We start from the raw sequence: 24,339 nt of genomic DNA on the forward strand, positions 1-24,339 counted from the left end.
CTCGGGTGCACTGCATGCACCTCAGCTCCCCTGGATTACCCCTGCCTTCCAACTAAGTGCTCCATGACTGCTTTAGGCTGTGACTTAGTATTTCCACTACACCATCACACTGAAAAGGTAGTAAGAGAGCAGTGGAGTGGTACTGAAAGAGCTGCTAATGGATGTTAAACCACAACAGGAAGGCTGAGGCAAAGAAATATGCAGAAATTTTAAACAATAATCAAATTAACTTGTTTATCCACAAGAAGATAGAAGAATTTAATAACAATTACTAAAAGAATCTGTATAACTTGATGCCATCTGAATAAATTTGCTTCCAAGTTTAAGCTTTTGAAAAACATACACCTTCTTCTACTGAACTTGTAGCAGTTCAATGGAGGTTTCACAGAATGAATAACAGTGTTACTCTCATGAAGAACCATGTAAATAAAAGTAGAGCTTCACTGATGGCTATTTCATCTGCAAAGTCATCAAGGTGGAATCTGTTCGTTTCTATTGAACAAGAGAAGAATTCAAATTGATCTTAAAAACAACCTAAGGATTCAAATATTTTTAACGTCAAAAATGAAGACAAATTAATGTACACTGAGGACTATAATACTCCTTTAAAGATTAAAAAATAAATAAATAAATAAATAAATAAAAACACTGTACTTTTAGGCAATGATGAAGTTCATTGAAAATGAAGATTCTAATTTCCTAGAATGTTATTATACACTTCAGAAGTTGGAATTCATTAGAAACTGTGTGTTTACAGGATCAAATAGAGGCCAAGCAATAAAAAAATTGAAGGCTGACCTAAGATGTTTTTCTCTGCCTCTATGAATTTTGATATTCTGTATTAAACTATTTTTTCTACTTTTTTTTTTTTTTTTTTTTTTTAAATATTGTTACAGTTTGCTTATTTCTAAACCTTTCCAGTTAACTATCAGCAACGAAGTAGGTTCATGGACAGATATGTTCAGATGGAGTACTTGTCACTTCTTTGACAGTTCTAGCGTTGCCCTAATTCTTTTCTTTGAAACCTGTTTGAGAACGATCTGATGGATTAGTTCCCAGGGCTAAATCATAGTGGGTCAACACTCGATGAGGGCATTCTTAGCTTAATTTTAAGGGGGAAAAAAAAAACACCTTTATCTCACAGTGATAAGGGTAACAGTGTTACAAAGGGATAGACATGTCAAGCTTGACTAATCATACTCTGTTGCTAGTTACTGACTCTCTAGGACAGTCTACAAGAAAGAAAAGGATCAGAGTTGGGATTTAATTTGAAGGCTCTTCCACATGATTACTGGTGTCATCAAGCCTTGTAAAGCTTATCCTTCTCCCCAGATACAGACTCTATGCATACATGCACAGTCTGGTCTGTAATCAGAAGATTATTGTTCTATGTTTAATATTAGCAAGGTGCATTCAGAAGACATGGTTTGGCAACTGTAGACACATCTCAAGTAACCTGGTATTGTAAATTTTAGGCTAGTTTGTGTGAAAAGAGCAGGTCATATTAACAGATATGTTTGTTATGATTTCAAACTTTTGGCTTGGAGTTAATAATCTCAAATGCTTGTTAAACCAGTCAAAAGTCTGAAAGTACATTAGACACTTTTGGTTCCATTTGCTCAGCTACTCCTGGAGTTTAAGAAATTTACAGTAGTAACATAACTTACATTAATTTCTAGAGAAGGAAGGAAGGAAGGAAGGAAGGAAGGAAGGAAGGAAGGAAGGAAGGAAGGAAGGAAGGAAGGAAGGAAGGAAGGAAGGAAGGAAGGAAGGAAGGAAGGAAGGAAGGAAGGAAGGAAGGAAGGAAGGAAGGAAGGAAGGAAGGAAGGAAGGAAGGAAGGAAGGAAGGAAGGAAGGAAGGAAGGAAGGAAGGAAGGAAGGAAGGAAGGAAGGAAGGAAGGAAGGAAGGAAGGAAGGAAGGAAGGAAGGAAGGAAGGAAGGAAGGAAGGAAGGAAGGAAGGAAGGAAGGAAGGAAGGAAGGAAGGAAGGAAGGAAGGAAGGAAGGAAGGAAGGAAGGAAGGAAGGAAGGAAGGAAGGAAGGAAGGAAGGAAGATAAACAAATGGCACCCTGCGAAGTTACATATTAAAAAGAATGGCAAGTGGGCATCCACCCATTCCATATAAATTAATTATGACTCCCCAGTGAAGAGCATCTGTTTCACAACAGTAGGACAAATGCTGCAACTCAATACAGCCTTTCACTTCCTACATTAGCCAGATGACCCACAATGACCTGTAACAGCATCACTCCAATGCTATCTAGTAACGAGTCTTTCATAAATTGTTTTGACATCAAGACTTAAGAGAACAGTACATGCTTTGAAGAGACATTTATTCACAGACAAAAAATATAAATGTTTTCTTGAAAAGGTTTTGTTTTTCATTCCCTGACAATGTTGCACTTCAGTTCTCTTTTGCCTATTCTTTCTCGGAAGATAATTCACACAAAGACACTTCATTTGTTAACACTGAGTGCACTACAAATCAAAATATAATGTTTCTGTTAACATGTTAACACGTGCATATTCATTAAATGCAGGCTATAAATATAGCATCAATTTATGATGTATGTAGAACAAACGTATCTTCAAACTTCTTCACATGAACAACTATCAGTCACAATGGGTACTGCACTTGTTTGTTGACCTGTGTCTCACCCTAAATTCTGAATTTCAATACTCCTCTTCAGCATTTTGTTACACCATATTATGATACGACGTGTTATAAATAGAAATTAAGTCTGATGCCTAAATCTGGTTTAGTACAGTCATATCATGGTCTTTGATACTAACAGTTCTTGCTGAGAATAAAGGGACATGCACTAACAAAGTTAAATGTTTGTGCTTGTAACAAGATCTAAGAATGCAGAGGAAAAGATAATTAGCTAAGACATATCTCATGCTGTTTCCATTTACTGCACTTGTCTGGAGATTTCTCGGCTTCATAAACTGGATATAATATAACCTGGTTAACTCTTCTTAACGTATACTTAATGTAGAATAAGACAGGCTTAAAACAAGAGTTAGTGCAGAGTCAAGGATTTTTTTTTTTACTTCAAAATTTGTTTAGTGGTAGCTTGCATAAACAAAACTCTAACAAAAAATAAAAAAGCTAAAGGTGTTTGCCAGCAGATCCAGCAACAAGATAAACCACATAAAGGGTCCAATGTAGTTAACAGCTTGATATATTAAACTGCTTTACTGGACATGTATTAGTACTTGCACTGTCTCAACACAAAGTTGGTTTCTCAGTTGGTTTGAATTTTCTTGAGGTCATCAGAAAAAATAATCAGGAAGCATGCACAAGTGCAAAGCAGTAGTATTACATAAATAAACACTTCCGTCATTCTTGGATGAAGTTGATTATACATCAATATATATATGCGTATAGACAAAATCATCCTGTTATATGTATGAGGTTTCCATACAGGAATTACTTAAGACAAGACAAATTAAGTGTTTGGCAAATTGAACAAACACTAACACTTATCTCTTTTGTGACTGACTTTTCATACATATTGACTGCATCTTGGAAATTTCAGATGCAGATTTACAGCACACACATGTACTTAATATTCAACCCAAACTGTAATTGCAAACTGTACATGTAGACAACAGAATCAATTCCATTGTAGTAACAAAATCTTGATTCTGAATATTGCTATCAATGATAACAATAATTGCCATATCTTCTTGATCTTTTCAGTTTTGATGTAGACCAGTGTACACAAAATACAATCTTATGTCTACAGTTTCCATTTAATTCCCCTGTGTTTGTGATGTTATGCACTGATAGATGCTTTCAAAAGGAATTAATCATGACAAACACCACAAAAAAAAACAACTCTCAAAAAACATTTGTGCTCATTAACATAAGCCTGTGTAGCCTTAGAGCTCAATTTAATTAGAATTGATGAACCATGGTTAAAAAAGCTAAATCCAAAAGTTCAGAGATCCCATTATCAGGAAAAAGGAAAGGAAAAATACTCACTTCACCCTAAATATTGAATATTTCCTTTAAATTAGAAATTGTGAAGAAAAAATTGTTGTTTTCCCCTCAAGTTTATCAGCATATTTAACATTCCCACAAACATATGTTAGATTTAAATTTGAATTCTGAAGAATGAGTTCTCTAAATCTGTACTAAAGAATTAAGCCAATCTTATTCTACTGAAGTTATACTGAAGAGCTTTGCTTTAGCAGTATTTGAGTGTAAGCAGTTATTTTAACTATGGCTACTCCAAAAACTATGCAGTAAAAGTGAAATTCTTTACAACTATCAAAAGAAATTACCTAAGAACTTAAAGTGGTGAAGCAACAGCAATAATGGTAAGACTGTTACTGTACCCTTCTCGTGTTCATCCGAAGCTTGAACGAAACTTCAGTGTTCCTGGTGAACTAATTTTGTAAAAATCAGACATTAATGTTCAGTGTTACCAGTGTTCCTTACTCAAATACATAAAAGCAGAGGGGAAAAAAATAATAATCAAAGAAAATTAATTCATTAATTGCAAACAAAAGTTACCTAAACATCACTAAATATTTCAGTTCTCTCTCCATACTAATAATACTCAGAATGAAAGAGAAAGAAAAAACAAACACCCATCCTTGATTTATTTTAATGTACTCAGAAAGCAATTACAAGCTTTACTGATGCTATGTAACCATGTGATTCCCAAAACATACATAGAGATGATTATCAAAATTTAGTTTTATTTCTTATTTCCTTTCTTTTGAAATAATACTCATCTTCCTCTCTTCCTCAGATCTGAGGCTCAGCTAACATCCATTTTCCATGAATTATTTTGGAATGTTTTAGAAATCACAAGGTATTTTTAGTACAACCAAATTAAATCATATTCTTAAATACCATCTGTAACTTAGAAGAATCTCTCAGCAACACACAAGCAGCGCTGACCCTAACACCTCACTTCATCACATGATCATAATTAACTCTCTAGGAAGGATGGGGCTGGCATAGAAAGACTCAGAAGTAGTCCTACTTTGCTTATTCATAGCACAGACCTAGAAGGCAGAATTTAGAATGATCGTTTCATTTGTTTTGAATTATAAGAATTGGAAAACAGTAACTGTTTGTAATAAATTCTCTCTTTCCAGCCAAATGCTTCCTTAGGAAGACAGCTGCATATAGGAGGACTTGATTCAGGGATCCAAGACTAAGAAAGAGGAAAAAATGCAGTATCTTAGTTGTTCATGAACATTTGCTAATCCACAAGCTGAATAGCAAGCTTCAACTAAGAATGTGTGTTCAGAAATCTTTCGCACCCTTGTACCCCCTTGCAGTTAGCAACACAATCTATTAAAGCATCCCTTTCAAACACAGCCTGCTAACCCACGCAAACTGACCCACTGTCTGATACACAACTCTCAAAGAGGCAAACACAAAGCAACAATTTTATGACAGCAGTGAGTTTTCATTAATAGCTTTTAAATGGTACACACTAAAACGTTTGTAGAGTCTATTAACACATACAGTACTCAAATGTGGCTTTTGTTTGAACACCAATAGAACATATATATAATGAATAATCAGGAAAACTTTAATTACTTACTTTTGCAAATGCGAGTTGTTTTCAATTCCTTTCCAGTTTCCAGAAATAAACAAAAACTGACTTTTGGCACCTCCAAACAGCACAACAATAGCTACATTGCAACACCAAAATCTCAAAAAACAAAACAAAACTCACTATTTATCTATCTTTAATAATATGATCATCACCTATATATTACTGTATCTCTCATCTGAGAGTATGCATTTCAATGCTTATTCCTGAATAATGAGAAACTACAAACCAAACTTTATGCTTCTAATTCTTTTTTTCACAACAAAGAGGGGAGACAAACTGCAAGAAAGTGTTTTCACACTGCCCCATTTGAAAGTATTAATGGCTACAGCTTATTTTTTCATTAAGCAATTACCCACTTAGAGCAAACACTTCTGTAATTTTGACCTAACTAGAACGCTTTTTCATTGCTTTCAGTACAGAGGTTCATTTTCCTCTTATTTCTTTCTTCTCTCCAATCTTGCAAGACTCCTGCCTTATGACTGGTCACTGTAAGCACTCTATAGAAGCATTACATGCTGAAGTCTGATTCCAGTTATAGACTTAGAATTCTACTGTAACAGTGAAATGCCAAAGGTATCCTAGACCACAAACAGTTCACTATAGTCTTAGTCTCACTATTTGCTAATATGACAATAATGGCAATAAGACAATACAACGATTAAAACTTTATACAGTTTTGCAAATTGAAGAAAGTTTAACAAATCGTTTTTCCTGCTTAATTTGCTGTTTAATATACTACTGCTACATGGTTACAGCAAATTTATTCCAGCCATTATTGATAATCTCACTGTGCTGTTAGCAAATTAGTCCCAAAAACATTTAGAAGCTAACAAAAAAAGAAGGTGCAAAAGCTCGGTGCTAGGACTTAAATGTTAGGTTATATTTCAGTAATCATACATCTAAACATGCTAAACTGGTCTTATCAATGAACAAAATAAAAGGAAGTATATCAACATGCAGAATTAAAAGTTATTCTACACACACTAGACAGTGCTGTATTATGCAGTTATTACTCTCATGGTAGCATGCTCAATGAAATCGGGAATACTGACTTATTTAGCTACTTAAGAGCAAAATTTATTCTTAGTAAACTAGTAGCCTGATGTTCTGAGCCCATACTTAAGAACGCAGCTAAGCCACAAAGATGAAAGAACAGCACCACCTAGTTCTCTATTTAAAAGTTTACAAATATTAACATCCATTGATTTCTTTCTGTAATCTATATTTGCATGTGTGTGTCATGCAATGAAATGTGTCTCATTTCCATTCAGAACAGTACTGACAAGTTTGTCAGGAGTTATTAGACCATTTGATGAAAGTACTTTACAAGTATGTACATTAAGAAAAATACTTGTTTATGTAAGAGCACTGGAGATCTGTAATAAAACAAACATTGTGCAGAAGCACCATAAATACAAAACGGATTGTTCATCCTTTCCCAACATTCTTTGAGAGATGATTTCTCCAACTTAACTAAAATACTGTATGTGTACTGATTCCACCATTCAGTTGCTTGATATTTTAGGGTATGTACATGTGTGTGTTCCAGGTGCAAAAGTATGTTTATGATACAGACATCGCAAGAGCCTTAGAAGCATTTACAAAATAACTCTTGTTAATGCAAGTTGTTTCAGATAGTTGTTTCAGTAACAGCTAGTTAATGCAAGTTGTTTCAGTAACAGCTAGTTTTCTATTCTGCAACTTCGGCACCTGGACTGAAAGTTTTCACGGGACAAATTTCCCTGATAGAGAATTAGATATGTGTATTTGAACAACCTGAAAGTGTAACATTACACAACAGCAGTGCCTAAGGAGCTGCTTACCAACATTCACTACTAACTGCTAGCATTACTAACGGTCACCTTAGCCAATGCTTATTCATGTATCTGCCTTTATTTCCATTTGATGAATGTACAACTATACAAGCAGAATAGTTTTTCTAAACAGGCAGGACTTGCTAACATCTCACTCTCAGGACATAAAAGCACTTGCATTTCTGAAAACTTTCTCTTTTGACACTAACAAATCTGATTTCTTATACGTTGCACCAGATATGTTCTCTAATGCTCTAAGCTGAAACAAAGCACAAGTGACACTGATATTCTGATTACCCCGGATAGTACTACATTTCATACTGTGATGCATGCCTTGTAACATTACTATGAAAATGGATTTAAGTGAACCTACCAAAAAAAAAAAAAAAAAAAAAAAAAAAAAAAAAAAAAAAAGTTTCAGCTGCATTTTCAAAATCTTCAAATCAAATAAATGATTTATCTAACTTGAAATCAATGAAAATGAAAGGAAGCTATGTTGAAATGACCTCACACAACACTTCAGCATAATGATATTCCTGTTTTTCATAGGATGACTCAAAATATTTTCTCAAGTTTGACAACTCCTAATGAATGCCTGGAGGACGTCTCATGTTTTATAGCTTTGCTGCAAGTTTGACGCATTAATTTAAACAGATTATACAGCATCCGAATTTGAAGCCTTTATTCTCAAAAATGTAGATGGGAAATGCCTTCACACATACAGACTCACATTATTGTTGTTTCTGCATTTCAAGTCTCATAGTAGCAGCAAATGGAAGAAGCAAAGTTCAGCTTTTTTAACAAGCAACCTAGGCAGACAAGGCCTTGGAGAAATTCCTCTGTATTTACCTGTGACCAGCAAGCCACCTACTTGGAAGTTTCTTTCTAAAAGAAGCTGTCGTACAAGCTGTTCAAGAGTTTTTAAATGATCAACTAAAAGAAAATATTAAAAAGTCTGTAATATTAACTACACAGGAACAGCAAATTGGAATATCCTCACTTTGAGTGATACAGTCTAGAACATACTGTTTCTCTCATGTAATTTACAGGGTATTTCAGTTTGCAAAAGGCATAACCTAGCTGCCATTAAATGCACCTTCTCTTCCCAATAGTGCAATACAGATATATTAAAAAAGAATGCCCTGTATAAAAAGAGTTGAATTGTTGTCTTTAGCCAGATTTCTTGTAATTCCATTTTGCTTCAGCTTAAGAAAAAGCTGGTTTTGTAGATCACAAAGTGTCATTTGCTCTTCAAGCAGACATAAGCAAACAAATGTAAAATTTGGTGTTATTCTTTTTCTTACAATCCAAAGAAAGTCTGGGAAATTCTGCCAACATATTGTTTTAAGTGAATAGGTTCTTACATGTTTTGTCTAAGCAATGATTGTGGGTGGTCATTTAAAAATTATCTTCTATTCTGAGCTATTATGAAGTTATGTTATTCTTCCATGAAAAATGCAAGAGAATATCTCATATCTCTGAGAAACACTAAGATTTCTACTTAGTATAAATAAAAATTAAAAAAACACAAAGGTTCCATATATTTCTATGGATTATGTGCCTTTACTTTCACAACCAGGAAATTCAGCAGAACAGTAGTGACTTAAAGTTTGCAAAGCAGAAATGACCTAGGAAGCAGAAAACATTGCATTTTCCCTGCTGATTCAATTCTAAAAACTCAGACATTTGATGATACTGAAATCATACAAGATGAGGTCAATTTTTAGAGGACTGAACAAAGCTTATTCACACTAACAATGTGATGTTATGATGTGGAATACCGATGATCATAAAACCATGACAGTGTTTCACATGCTAGAAAGCAGCATTAACCAGTGTTTTATAAACAACAGACTTCACACTTTAAGGAAAAATATGTCAAAAACATGGCCAAAAAAAAAAAAAGAAATAAATCCTGAAAGACCAAGGCAAATGTCCTGAAGAAGCTGGGCAAACAGTTGAGGTGTTGGCCCATGCTTAACATAATAGTAGCAAATATACTGCTTGTATTCAAATACAAATCACCTTGGTTAAAGCAGTGCTCACGATGCATCATTAGGCAATAACATGTTAGATTTCAGACTGGGGCTTTGTCTTTAAGGAAAGCACATCCTTTAAAAACTAATTCACTAGGCTTCTGTGTTTGTAGCAGAAGATGAGACACACTCACTGTCTTTCAATATGAACATCCAAGTGGTTTTCAAACTGAATGTTTAAATTCTGGAAGAAAACAAAACCCTCCATGAGGTGGGTTCCTAATATAGATATACATTAGATATATATGCAGATATATCCACATATCGTATATTATGCTATGTTTCTGACCTGCCATGGATTTGAGATACTCAGCGTTAGTTCTTGAGATTAGTAAGCAGTTTAGAAAGTAATCTCTAGCCACTGCATTTATTTTTCAATTTGCAACCAGCTGCTGTTCTGCATTTCTCTATATTTAAAAATGTAAAAAATTATTTCTGATGATGACCTGGAGTGAGACTAACTGTTTTCACATACCAAACAAAATTCTACTTTTCATGTATAAAACATGCAATCCAATGGAGACTTCTTTGCTGTTCCTGAATTTATATCCATTAATACATATCAATGAAGCACCAACTAGCGTGTCAAAATTTAAACTTCATATATAACAAGGGTACTAACAGGGGGGAAAGAAAACCTTTATAGGCAATAAATATAAAATGGGATTGGCAGAGAAATGCATTTGGTGTAGTCTTCCAATTAAAACAAGCTTTTAATATTAAATTCAGATTCAAATTTGATAGTATCATCTCACTGGTTTTTGCTTGATTTTCCATTGCAGAAAAATGTTAAATACATACTGTTTTTTTATTGGAAAGCAACAAATTACTTCAGTAGCAAATTCAATGATCTTAAACCCTACATAACACTACAAAATATTGCTTCTGAGTTAACTACTATGGCTTTCCCCCTTGTCTGGAACTAACCACAACAGCTTCCCTCCCATACAGCATAGCGAGAATAAAAGCAGGTCAAGTTACACTGATAATCCAGCAGATGTAGGTCAGTTTGGGATAAATATCAGAGTAAACGGAAAATACCAAAATGCCTACTACAACTGCTGCTGTGAAGTAGCTTGGTCTTATTCTCTTCAGAGCTGTCAGACACAGTTATGGAGTTTCCAGTGCTGAACTTTGAAAAGCCAGAGTTTGTAAGACTTAGACAGATGGATCAGTATAGCTGTGTTGGCCTATTCAGCTTCTGCCAAGAGAAGCAGAAATAATGCAATGTCTTATATATTGATGATATGCAGCAAGGCATAAATGTAATCCTATATGTGGCCATAAATCCTTTTTGCATGTAACAGCATACCCAGGTTACCTCAGTTAAGATTTGGCAATGAAATTACTATGACAATTAAAATCGTCACTCAATTAATATTGTAACACGTAAGAAGTTTAAAATACAATCAGAGTATTTTCACCTCTAGCACAAGAAAAACAGTATTTTTTGCATCATCTTTCCTACTCAAAGACAAGTAGTCAACAAATTGTTTACAGAAGGATGACAACAGAGAGAACATTAAAGCTAAGAAGACAACCACTATATGGCATATAATGATATGCACTGCTTCAGAAACAATCTAAACAAGCCTGACTCTATTCACATCACAAATAAAGAATAAGCTGGTGAAGAATTCAGTAATGTACACATTCATTTAAAGCTTTGTTCTCATAGATATTTATAGGTACACACACACAAGCAAACCTTCAGTTCTGAAAATCAAATTGAGAAAGACAGACTATATGTACAAATTATTTTTCTAAAATTGAATAGCAGCTGTCTATGGACAGTTAATGTTCCTTAATAGCTATGTAAGAAGAATAGAGTGTGCTAAAGTGAGTATTATGAAGTAGAAAAAAAGTTAAAGTAATTTATGAATTCATAGTAAAATAGAATTGTATTAACATTGATGTGTTGCTACTTAAAGCTTGGAAGTTAAAAGCATTCACATTCTCTGAGATCCATTTGATTAGACTGAAATGCAGCATATACAATTCAACTCCTGTTTGGGAAGAAATGGTCCTTCCTTAAATATCTTCCATTCGTCAGACACTAAAAATATTTCCCAACAAAGCTTATGTAGCACCTAAGATCTCTGTTTTACATATAACAGGATGGCAAAGGATGCAAGTATGATTTTATTTTCAGTTACAGATCTTGGAGAAAAGAGGGCAGGTAGACACGGTTAAAGAAACAAACAGGGAGCCTTCTACTTCATCTACTATAAAAATAACTACCTACATTCTTTACTCAATCTTTTTTAACCGTTTTGAATTCTCCATGATAGAAAGTCCTACACGCTAAATTTTTATTAGTTAAACAGAGCATTGGAAGATGTAATACGCAACCTCCAGTGTTAGCACTCTGCCCTGTTATTAAAATAGATGTTCTCTGCCCCTTTCTCTACCACCTTAAAATGCTGTGAGGACAGTCTGCTCAGTACAGCTGTATAAACCATCCATTCTGAACTTACTGTGCATTAAAATAAGAGAAATTATATGCATTTGGACCTTTTTATTTTGATTTATAAAAATGAAAGGAAAAAATCCTGAAACAATTTCGGGGTGTGGGGGAGAAAGAGCTTTCAAACAATTCAATCAATTGTTTGAATTCAAACAATTATTTTCAAAATATTCTCAGTGTTTTCACTATGTAAAAGATAAGCTGTTCGAGGGCAGATTGCTGAGCAAAAACATCATTTTTACAAGCTATTCCTTGCCACTTTTTCTTTCTTCCTTTCAAACATACCTCAAGAATTCCTTGGAAAGAAAGGATATGCTCATTAAGCTCATACTTAATATTGACGTAATCCCAGAGGAGACACATACTAAACTACTAAACTATGTCTAATAGTTTTACCGTTCCACATTTGTTTTGGAACACGTATTTTGTAAAGCATGTCAGCAGCATTCTCTCTGGAGAGGACTCTCCATTCTTTTGAAAGTCTCTAATGGAATTAGCCTGTTGTCAGGTTTTGCTTTTAAAACAAAATGGAAGCCTTTCTTCTATCTCTTTGAGAAGGAATTAAGAGGACCATTAGAGCACCTTCTCTTTCTGATTTTTAAATGTTAGTTGAAGAGGGAATCCTTCTTCTAACAGTCAACTACATTCTGGTTACACTTATATTCTCTGGGCAACTGCCTGGTGTCCGACAGTGTTTACCGTGTAGACAGTAGTTACAGTTCCTTCACCAACACTCATGATGCCTAAGTGGAAAAAAACCTCGAAATCCAACTGTGACCCTCCATAGCAATACTGAAAGAATCATCATTTAGTGGAAAGATTATATACAACCACATCCAAGACTTGTTATGCAACATAAAGCTAAAATAGAAGAACCAAGGCTTCTATAAACTGTGGCTCAAAGACATTTGCAGTATACAGTCATGGAATTAAAACCAACAAGTGAATCTAAAAGCAGAGGGACATTAGTGTATTACATTTTGTAATTTAAAAAAAAAAAAAAAAAAAAAAAAAAAAAAAAAAAAAAAGCTAACAATAAATTTGACACACAAAAAAATATTTGTTACAAAGGAAGTGTTTCTCTTGTCAGCATTTTTGTGAAACTACTGCTTACTGGTGAATAGAAACTTGATAAATACCATGAATGTGAGGGATGTGTATTCATTTATTCATCAGGGAAGTTCCATGAGGTCACCAACAGGAGTTCTGAATGATTAGTTACTTGATATTCTAAAACTTTCAGCAAGGCTATACGATGACTAGTAATAAAACACACGAAGAAAGAGAAATAATTAATAAAATGAACTAACCTGGGAACTAGAGTAGAATAAGCCTGTCTAGCTTTGTTTAGACTGACCTAAGCCACATAAAGATGGCCACAATCAAGTCAAGACACACAATTTATGCTTCAACCTATAGGTAAAATATTCCAACTACAGATTGTATCAACCTCCTCCAAAGCCACTGCCTTCTATTCTCCAAACGTCTACTTCTCCACAGCATTTACTGACCTACAGTATGCTTTTCACTTGCCATATTAGCATTATAACATTAATTTGTCAACACAACACCTTTGCTTACAAGATTGGGCATTACTGCCAAGATTTCGCTAACAGAAATCCTAGTGAAAATTCAGAACAGATACTAACTATGCAAGCTATGGAGTGATGTATCACAGCATTGCCTTCAATCAGCTCAGATGATCAGAGAAGTAGCCATTTGCATATTCACTTTTTTTTTTTTCCTACTTGTAATGGATCTAGGCTTATGAGCAAAGTCTCATCCATGAGCAATTATGTCCTTACTGATTTCTCGCATCAGTGATCACAGTTTCAGACAAATTAAAGTGTCCCTACATTATTTTCATTAGTAAACAAGTATTTAAAGTGCAGGAAGAAACCATACTGAAAAGACTTGTCTGGTGATGGCTGAGAACTGAAAGTGTATCATTCGCTACCACATATGACGCTATCTAGCATCTTTTGAGAAGCAGAACACATGAAGGCATTAGATGCCATTTGCATTATCTCACAGCAGGGGGCTATAGCAGCTACAATTCCAGGATAATTTTAACCAATATCTGTATACCAAGAATTCTACAAAACTATATTTAATATTACTGTTTCTTATACGGTAACTCTTTAAAATAAATAGCTTAGATTTCAGCTTGCATAAATGGTTTAAGATGATGTACAGAAGTTATTCAAAATACACGTCGTCCTTCTACTGTTAAATTTTGTATAAAGCAGGCTAAATTCATGAAGTGGGGGGGAGGAGGGGGAAGCAAAACAAAATAATGCAAGTACAAGCTGCTAACATACATAACAGTTAAACCTCCTGGGACACAGTTTAGATACTTTGGAATCATTAACAGCACACAAGGTAAGGACAACAGCAGCCAGAGATCCTACTATTTTCACAGTAAATGCTGGATAGGGCAGAGCAGACTAATATCATACCCGAACTCAGCTGACAAGCCACTTCTCAACTCAACATGTTATTACTCCCCCTTCCACCTCCACCGCTCCCCTCTCACAGCAAGCAGTTGACACTGGGCTCTTTTACTTCTTGTTTGCCTCCGTTCTGAAGGGACTGCTTGCTGTTAATGCTATTCCATGCACAAGCTGAGAGGCATTATTCTATGTCCTCTTCCCTCAGCTGACGCTTCATCAACACTCGGGACAGATTCCTTAAGCCAGACTCTTAACAGACAGAGCCAAAAAAAGGGCATGCTTCCATACAGGACATGTTAGCTCAACTCTGTCACCTTGTCTTTAAACTAAATTAGTGAATCTAAGGCTAACAGGAGCCATCCCCAGTCACAGCCATAAAGCGCTCCGAATGCTCAGAACAACAATCTCATTCATGTACAGAGATGACGGAAAACCTGTGCACCCCACAGACCACAAACAGAAACAGAGGAATCTAACAAATCCGCTGAGCCACTTCACAGGGCAGTGTAGGGAAGCACAGCAAGCCAGCAGGAGAAACTACTTTTAAACGCAGGTATAAAAATGCCAACAAGAAATGTATCCAGTATAGGAACCATGGCTGGCTGTGCCAAAACAAATGGTGCTGTTTATGAAGTAGGTCTACAAGGTGGACCAAAGGAATTCGATATTCGGTGAGACATAGCAGCTATTCAGGACAGATTTCCCTTAGAAAATATTTGTGTGTTTTCTTCTCCTTCAAAGGAGGATGGAGGAAAGGACGGCAGAAATTATTTCCTCTCTCTCTGCTCTGAGGTTGATGGGTTTCTTATATCCCTGTTCTACTCAGTGCCCAGTAAAACAGCACCCAAAAAGTGCTCTGCTCAAGTGTGGTATAGAGACTGCTTGAGTACTCCTGAGGGCAGTTTTAATCATGAGCTGAGAAAATACTTGTGTGACAAACGGAGAAGGAGCAGGCATTTCGTACAAGGCAGAGAACAAGCTGAGCAGCACGTGAGGCACGGCCTGTCCCTGTCTGCAAGGACGGGCCCAGCCCGGTGATTTCCACACGGCCAGATCTGCATTGTATCCTTTTGCTTGCAACGTGTTTTTTTTTTCACCTGATGCGGTTCACAGAGTTGCATTCCGCCTGGCACGCGCCCTAACTCGCCGTCAAAGGCAGCACTGTTTTAATCACTGGTTTACTCTTAAGAATGCGATGCGCCGAACGCGGCTGACTGCATCTTCACAGAGATCAAACCCTCCTCCTCCAAAGGCAGCCCCGGTTCTATTGGTGACACGAAGCCCCCCTCCCCGGCGGGGCCATGAATCGACAATTCACGGGGAGATGCGAGAGGCAGAGAGCAGAGCGGCCAGCCTGCAGGTGCAACCCCGGCACATGCCCCAGTAAATCACCCGGTACAGCACCGGCACGGCGGCTCCGTGTGCGGTGACGCACGCCGGCGAGGCGCAGCCGAAGCCCTGCCCCGTGAAGCCCCGCTGACAGCCGCCCGGCACGCTGCCCCGTCCCCTCCGCTCTCCCGCACCGCCAACTTCCCCGTGAGGCGACGCTGCCTCCCGGTCCGCTGCGGGCGCCGAGCTTCACAACCCCCCGGAGCCCTCCCGACACATGACGCAGCCGAGGGAAACGTGAAATTTATTGAACTTGACACGGCGCGGCGTGACGGAGACGAGGGGAGAGAAAATCCCCGCAAGGTCACTTCGCTTCCCCGCTTCCCCCGGAGCCCCCCGCGGGGAGGCAGGTCGCCCCCGTCCCCCTCCCGCCCGCCGGTCGCCGCGCGGCGGCTCGCTGACCCGGCGCACACCCGCCAGAGGCCGCCGGGCTGCGGCGCCGCGGCCGCTGCCGCCTCCCCCGACCCCCGCGCTCCCGACCGCTACCGCCCCCCGCCCGCGCGCCGCCCCGCCCCGCGGGGTGGGGGGAGAGGGGGCTGCCCGCCTTCCCCCGCAGCCGGGGAGGGCTGCAAGCGGCGGTGCTCGGCGGGTCCCCCTCCGCCGCGGCTGTTCCGTGTCACTTGGAAGGAACATATTCATTAAGAGGAGCGGTGCGGGGGGAAAGAGGAGGGACGCGGAATACACCGAGCCGGTGAACTCGTCGCTGGCAGCGGGGCGTCGGGGAGATGCCGGCTCACTTCGGCAGCTCCTCACGTATGGGCTCCATACGTCCATCTCGACGCGCGGCGCCCCTTCCCCAGCGCGAGCCGTGCCCGCGGCCCGCACCTCCCCGGGATGCCGCCCGCCGCCGCCGCGCTCGCACTTCAGGAGCACGCGGGGAGCGGGGAAGAAGCGGCGGGGCGGGAAGGGTTAATAGCGGGGCTGGAGAGAGCGGCGGGGGCCGGGAGGCGAGCGCCGGGGCGGGGGGACGCGAGGGGAGCGGGGTCAGGAGCGGGGCGAGTGGGCAGCGGGGCCGCGGCGATCCCCCCCTCCCCACCCTCGGGTCCCTCCCGCGAAGAAGGGGGAGACGGTACCTTGTATGAGGATCCCGCAGAGGCTGTAGAAGCGCAGGAGCGCGCCGGGCTTCAGCCGCATGCTGGGGGCTCCCCTCGGGCTGGGTGGGCGCCAGGCACGCAGATCCGCAGCCTCTCGCCGCTCCGCTCTCCGGGCGCTTCCTTCCCCCCGCAGGAGCCGCCGCCGCCGCCTCCGCCGCAGTGTCTCCCTCGCTGTATCCAGTGGGGTGAGGAGGAGGAGGAGGAGGAGGACCAGGGTCGCGGGGGTGGATTGGGGAGGGAGGAGGGGGGGGAGCGGCGCTCTCCGCCGCTGCCGAGCAGGTTCCCCCCCGCGGAGCGGTGCCGGCTGCTCCCGGTGGCTCCGCTCGCCCCCAGCGCCGCGCCTGCCCTTCGCTCCGCTCCGCTCGCCTGTCCCGTCCCGTCTCGTCCCGCTGCCGGCGGGTGCTGCGGCGAAGCTGCTCCGCTCCCAGCCGCTACCCGGCTCGAGACACAAGGGCAATCTCCGCTTGCGAGGCTCCCCTGGCCTCGCCCCGCCCCCGCCTCAAGCCCCGCCTCCTTTCACCAGGAGGCCCCGCCTCCTCGCGCCACACCCCGGCCCACTCCGAGCTTCGGACCCGCCTCCGCTACCGCCTTGGCCGCTCCCCCGCCCGCACGACCCGCCCCCCGGCTTGCGGCCCGCCCCCTCAGGTGGGCGCGTGAGTGGCAGCGCCGTCCCTCCAATGAGAAGTCTCCCGCTTCGCTCGGACCGCCAATGAGGCGGTGCCAGAGGAAGCGCGAGACGCCGGCTTACAAAACAAACGAGCGCTTCTCGGAGGCTCCGGCAGTTCCCTCCCACCGCCCCGCTGAGTGGCGGACGGCTCGGGCCAACCGCGGGCAGCCCCGGCTCCGCGGCGGCTCTGCAGCCAATGGGCCGTGAGCAGCTGCGGGAAGGTGGGGTCGGGCGGCGGGGCGCTGTCCAGATCTGGTCCTGAAGCGGCTGCCCGCAGCGCACGCGGCACCGCCTCGGGGCCGGGCGGGCCCGGCTGCGGAACCCTCGGAACGGGGAGGCGGTCGTGCTGCCGCGCCGCTGGAAGAAGCGGGACCCGGAGCCCGACGAAGCTGGATGGCAGTGCGAGCCGGGCTGCGGGACCGGGGAAGCGGCGTTCCGCCGGCTGTCCGGGCGGTGGGTGGCTTCCGCGGGGCCGAGAGGCGGTGCGGTGGTCTCATCTCCAGCGCTAGTGTTATGCGCACCCCTCTCCTATCCACGCTGGGACCGGAGAGCTCCTCTTGTCGCTGGCGGGGAAAAACGTAGCAGCATCCACGATTCGCTGCCAGAGCCGTGCTCCGTGGGAAGAACTCAGCCATGCTGTTTGCTCTCCCTCCTCCAAGGGAGGCACAGGGCACCTTCTTCTCCCTCTGCTTTTTCACCTGTCTCCTGACAAGCAGCAGAAGAAAGGCTGGCCGAGTCCCATGTACCTCCAGAATTAAGTATGAGCCTCTGTAAAGAGAGTGTGTATGTGTACCATCCACATAGTAGTAGTAAGACCTCTTACAAGGCACCCAGAAAACAGGAATAAGAATCTTTCTGGACTTTCATCTGCGTTCCCCCAACTCTAACTGGCTTGAAAAAAAGGAGCATATTTGAAGGCTTTCCTTGGAAACATTTTCAGCATTCAGTTCAGTCAGGAGTCCAAAACTGCTTCCAGTCTGAAAGATGAGATACTGAACGTAGGAAACCCAAGATGGCAGGCTGCTTCTTCGTATTCATTTAGCTAGCATTTAGCACTGTATCATTCACCCTTTGCCTAAACCACTAATGAAATCAGTATACTGTATTGTATTGAAGTGTATGCTGGACTTGTCTGTGAATGTTTATTCAGGGAATCTTGTTGCCTCTTCCCAGATAAAGCAGGATTCCCCTGCACCTAAATGCTTGCAGTGATCAAGTGTTTCTCTACTTCTGCTTCTATCGGGATTTGCTCAACTTCACAATGCTGTATGTTTTGCATTGTAGTTTTTCAGCCTTCATTTTCTGTTCTTCGTCACCAAAGAGCTCTAATGAGATAAACAAGTGATAAAATAGTCTTAAATACCTGTGGGAGAGGAAGCTTTCTGAAAACTCCTTTCTCCACTGGGTGCATGATCTCAGGTCATTAAGGAAGTGCTAACAGTAGACAAATTTACCCTGCAGAGCTTGCTTTAGCCTGGGATCTCAGCATTTAAATATTCTCTTGTCATATCTTTCACTTGGTTCTTCATCAAGCAATGATTACACCTTGCAACAGTTGAGGCTGCATCAGGATTTACACTGAAGTCCCCTGTCTCCAAAGGTGTCCAAGCATAGTACATAATCAAGCTAAAAATCTACATTCTGGAGACAGAATTGCTATAGTTGATGTTATTTTGTCTGAAATCCACATCACATCCATCACCATGCTCTTAGTCCATTACTTGAACACTGTCAAAGATGTTGCACTGAAATGTTCCCTAGGCAGGAACATTTGCAGAGAAGTGTTTGCAGTAACCATCTCTGGGGATTATTAGGTACTTGCTTTACCTGTTGTTTTGTTACTACTGGAAAATGAAATAAAAGAAAAAAAGAAAAAAAAAAAAGAATAGAATAGAGAAGAAAAAAAAAATCACAATAGGCAAAGTTTGCGGTTTTATCACTGTTATGATTCAGTGCATGTAAAGTTATGAATGGGCAATGATCCTCAAAATATTTTAGATGTCATACAAACAGTGACAACTCATTCTTGAAGCAGCATTAAAAGTCTTGACAAAGGCTCAAAATTTGTATGTTGTTTTTGGGGAGAAAAGTAAAAATAATTGACAAAATAAGTAATTTAAATCCTTCAATAAAGCAGGATTGTGATGCAATCAGAAGTGCCTTTGCATTAGTTATTATAATTGACATCTCCGTACTTTTGAAAACTTATATTTGATTGCAGTCTAGTTCCAGGAGGCAATACAGGAAAGATATAAGTGTCTTTCAGGCTTGGAGATTAGAAACTAAGAAGAGGCTCCCCAGCAGATGCAGGGATTAAACACCTGTCAGTAAATCACTGGGGTTCCAGGTCTTTGCCCCATGAGCATGTCTGGAAAAGCTGATTTATGTGTTTAGAAAAAACAGCTGACATTTTTCTCCCAAAACCCAGTAACACTGACAAAAGCATGCCCAGAAATGCTGATATTCACCTTTCTTTTCTGAACTGGTTCTGAAATGAGCTAGCAACAAGAAGGTGGCATTACTCCTCTACGTCATGCAGCATAAATCTTTAATAAACATTAGAAAAGCAAACCCAGGGTTCAAGCATCATCAATAAACCACTGCAGTGAAGAAGAGTGAAAAGTCTTTATACTGTGTGAGTTTTCTTTCCATTTTTCCTGAAATAAAAATAAATAAATAAAAATCCAACCAGAATCCCTTGGTTTATTTGATCAACTGTATATCTGAGGCATTTATGTATTAAAATCGTTTGAACTGCCAGAAAAGATGTCATCTTTTCTCTATATATGTAGCATCATATCTTATGACATTCACTGCCATCTCCTATATAAATCTAACACCTACCAGACAGAACCTTGTAATTGGTCTGTGAAGCTGAAGCTTATGCATGAAATGGCTAGAGGCTTCATTACTTGCAGACCAAAAGGGCAACAGGGACTATTAAGGAAGTACACTGCAGAACAGAGTAAAAAATAATACCTTAAAATAACAACAGGAGGTCAGCACTGAAAACCAGTTGCACGAGATAAACATTTTATAAGTGCCAGAAAAAAAATCTGCTTTATCTTGATATCCATCTAGGTGGTGCATACAAATGCTTCCAGTACCAAACCAAGCAAACTAATTCAATTTCTAAGCAAGGTTCAGAAAGACTCAGCAATCCTTCTCGCTGAATTGTTAAATAGCAAGTTGTCCAGCTTCCTCCACACTTTCAATGTAGATCTTGTGTTCTTGTTCCCCGAAATTTGTATTCATTCAAAAGCTAACAGGCAGATGTTTCCTTTGGCAGATCTGTCAGCATTCTAACTTGCTTCCTGTCAGTTATGTTGTATACTTCCCTTTTTAGATGAAATATTTTTTTCACAGCTGTTGGTGAACACCTAATGAAACTGCAAAGAGTCCTGGTAGACAGGTCAGTTCACCAACTTCTTCATATCTTGGTCCACTGCATGCTCTCTATTGTGCTTGTACACTTTTCTCTCCTGATCAACAAGACTCCCAGCTCCCCTCAACCTCCTCTAGAAGGAGCTATCTGTGTTGTAGTGGATCAGTCTGCCTCTAGAGTTTGCCTTGAAAGAAAAAAAATCTAAATAAATAAACAGAACTTTAATTATGTCAATCCTCCTTGCTTGCATCACTTGGTCTTCAGGTTATAGAAAGGCGACAATAGCTAAGAAGGGCCTTCATACAACAAAATCTTGTGGTTCTGTTGAATTCATTACAAAGTGGAAGATGGAAGGAATATTTAAAGGGAAAGAAATTCCTATTATTACAAGCTGTGAAACATACCTATAGAAATACCTGTTCTGTGTTATCTCCTACTGTACATGTTTTTAAGTAAATTTTGAATAGAGGGTAGTGAAGCAGTTGTCAAAGTATGATTTTGATATGATACTAAAACTGAAAAGGCCTATATGAAATATTGTTTGGAAGAGACAAACTGGGAATTTGCTGGGAAAATGCTGAGGCAATCTTCACCAGGGAGCAATCACCAAGAGAGATGATGCCTTAGTGGTGGTCAGCCCTTAAATGAGGTCTAGAGGAGGTGGAATCAAGCTCCACCCCTTCTGGGAGCACAGCTAAATTACTCTCACCTGTATTCCCACAGCTGACCCAACACTTGTCTCAGCTGATCAATCAGAGATTCAGGCTGTGCTTACCAATTTCCCATACAACTGTCATGACTCACAGTACTGCTGAACACTCACAATCACACTTAAAATTGTAATTTGGACTGTATTTACATGGCTCAGTATAAAAATGCTGTGAAAGAAACACTGGGTAGCTGCCACCTAGCATCTGGTTGGATAACAGCCATTTCTTACAGTGGCAAGTTCTCTATTCTTGTATTTGCCCCCTCCTACCTGAAAGTGGCAGAATGGTCCTTCTCCAAAAGGCAGCATGTATAGTCGTTCAAAGAACATTTCCCTCCTCAGTGCACCATTGTGAGTTTATATGGAAATCAGAGAATTCTGACTGAAGTCTGTGTATTTGCGGTTCATATTATCCTTTTAACATATTTCAGCAGCAGAAACAGAAGAGTTAGGGTTTTGTTTGTTTTGGGTGAGAAATTTTGTATGGTGGAAACGAGTTGCTGTTGTTTTAAATGATGTGGATTTGGTTGAAGCTGATCCCTAAAATAATAAATAAATAAATAAGAATTGGATAACATTTACTTGCCAGATGCCAGTGAAACTGCATTGGTTTGAACAAATACTGTAACTACTAATTTAGTTAAATCTATCCAACTGTGAAAATATATTGGCGTGAATAAAAATATATAGACGTGAAACGCATTGCATTTTTTGTTTGAAAAAAATTGGCTTCTGTAAAGAGCAATTGAAGTTTGAAAATATGCTCCTGAGAAGAAATGTGTTCATTTCCATAAAACATATTGGTGTATAAATATACAATAAGTATCTGTTCCAGAGCAATATTACAAATTCAGTGAAATTTTGTTCTGTTAGCTAGTAAGATGAACCAAGTAAAAGGAACTGCATGATGCAATTACTCCATATGAAATATGTGTGGGATGAAGTCACATTTATGAAGCAATTATAAATGTGAGATATTTCACTGGCTTTTGGAGGAGAAAAAAATCAATGAAACAACACTGTCAATGCAATGCCAACACACAGTGAACCAAGGTCAGTGTAAACTGGTATCGCTCATATCAAAAAGTACTTAATGCACACCTTGAGTTGGTAAAATAATTGCAGAAGAGAAGCTGAGATTAGAAGCAAAATATCTTACTCATAGATTGACCTCTTGCTCACATAATTTGAGGAATGAAAATACAGGAAAAAAAATGATTCTGGTAACATCGTTCTCCATACATTCTAGTTAACTCCTCCTCCTAAGTGTTTGATAATTAGCAAAAATGTGTGCTTTGTTGTGTCTTCTGACCTTGAGCTCCTGAGCAACTAATCTAAGAAATTTTAATGTTATTTACCACAAGCCACAAAATTACAGACTTATGTAACTTGAATGCCTCTTATTCTTTTAATTATTTTTGGTCTAAATACATATAATGATCACAACATCTTCATGTTACTTTTCTATAAAAGCATATTACTGCATGGAATTATATACAGACTGTTTTATATCTACTTCAACAAATTTTTAGGTCACCTCCTAGCTAGCAACTTTAAATCTCTATTTCCATTATTTCTAATATATTGCTAATATATTTTTTGCTATTTCTTTTGTTGTAATTCATACTTGCTTTTTGTTTTATTACTTATGCAGAGATCATGTAAAGTGTTGGGACCAAACTGTTGTATCCAGCTAAGGTAGCACTGAAATATCCAAAAACAGAACAAGAAAGGTGTTCATTCTGTATAACATAATGTCGGTTATTTTACTTCCTTAAGAGCAACTTCAATTACTGACAGAAGCAGTTTTACAATGATTTTATTGCATGTTCTGGTTATTTAAGAGGCTCTGAGCATTAAAACTCAACATTTGGTTTTGCAGGCTAAGTTTTTCCTGTCAAGGAGTCCTTAGCTGAATATGTTTTCAAATAGGAATCAAAATATTACAGCTGATCCAGAGTAAGATTCAAAGAACTGAATAATTGCACTGGTTTGCCCGTACTAAAGACTCTTATGACTGTAACAAACAGGTTTTAAGTCTTGATTGGGCCTTTCTGTCAAGAATATTCCTGTTGTTGTCTCTGTGAAAATCTTCCCAAGACATAATACAACTCTTAAAAGATTACAGTCTTTACAGTTTCTAAACAATCTGTCTTCACTGAACATGCTTCTAAGAATGAGGTGATCTAGCAGTGAGATACAGCCGTGCAGTCAGATGGGATTACTGGTGCTCTTTCTAGCAATGAAAATAAGATTGCAATTTCATTCAAATATAATAATGTTACATGCTATGGAAACTATGATTAGTAGCAGAATAAGTCCAACCTGTCTTCTTAGCTTGTGACTAAAGCTATAGGGTAGCTCTGATTACCCGTACTGAAGGCTTGCTTTATTGTTTCATGGCATGCATAGCAAACTTCTTTTCTGCAATAAATCAGGGAGTATAAGAAACTTTGTACTCCAAGTTTTCCCCTGACATCCAGCTACATTGTTGAGGGCATTAATGGTTCTGATAAAGGCTTAATGGTTCTGATAAGCCTCACTTTAGGTCTCCACCAACACCTATTACCTCCAAAACTTCTATTTAAGCTTAGTCAAAAGACTTCATTTTCTACACGAGCTTCTCTGGAGAAAAGCTGGTTTCTAGCTCAACCATATTTCCATCTTCAGAATTCTTTAGTCCAGATTTCTACTAATTGACTGACTTCCTGGCTAGATCTTAGACTTTTCTTATATTC

The 24,339-nt window shown here is 39.9% G+C and overlaps 1 protein-coding gene across 3 annotated transcripts in view; it reads right to left on the bottom strand.

The window, feature by feature from the left end:
* Nucleotides 1-17,335, bottom strand: part of CADM2 (cell adhesion molecule 2) — a 640,564-nt gene extending 623,229 nt beyond the window's left edge. For 2 of the 3 annotated variants that reach the window (XM_072327210.1, XM_072327209.1), the window contains exon 1: nucleotides 16,820-17,027. In XM_072327210.1, coding sequence (XP_072183311.1) covers nucleotides 16,820-16,880 — 61 coding nt within the window. In that variant the 5' untranslated portion in view covers nucleotides 16,881-17,027. Of the gene's footprint in view, nucleotides 1-16,819 lie in introns of all 3 variants that reach the window. The other variant, XM_072327211.1, reaches the window with a different exon arrangement.
* Nucleotides 17,336-24,339: the final 7,004 nt, after the last annotated feature.

The sequence above is a fragment of the Excalfactoria chinensis genome, chromosome 1 (assembly GCF_039878825.1).
Source record: "Excalfactoria chinensis isolate bCotChi1 chromosome 1, bCotChi1.hap2, whole genome shotgun sequence".
Taxonomy (NCBI): domain Eukaryota; kingdom Metazoa; phylum Chordata; class Aves; order Galliformes; family Phasianidae; genus Excalfactoria; species Excalfactoria chinensis.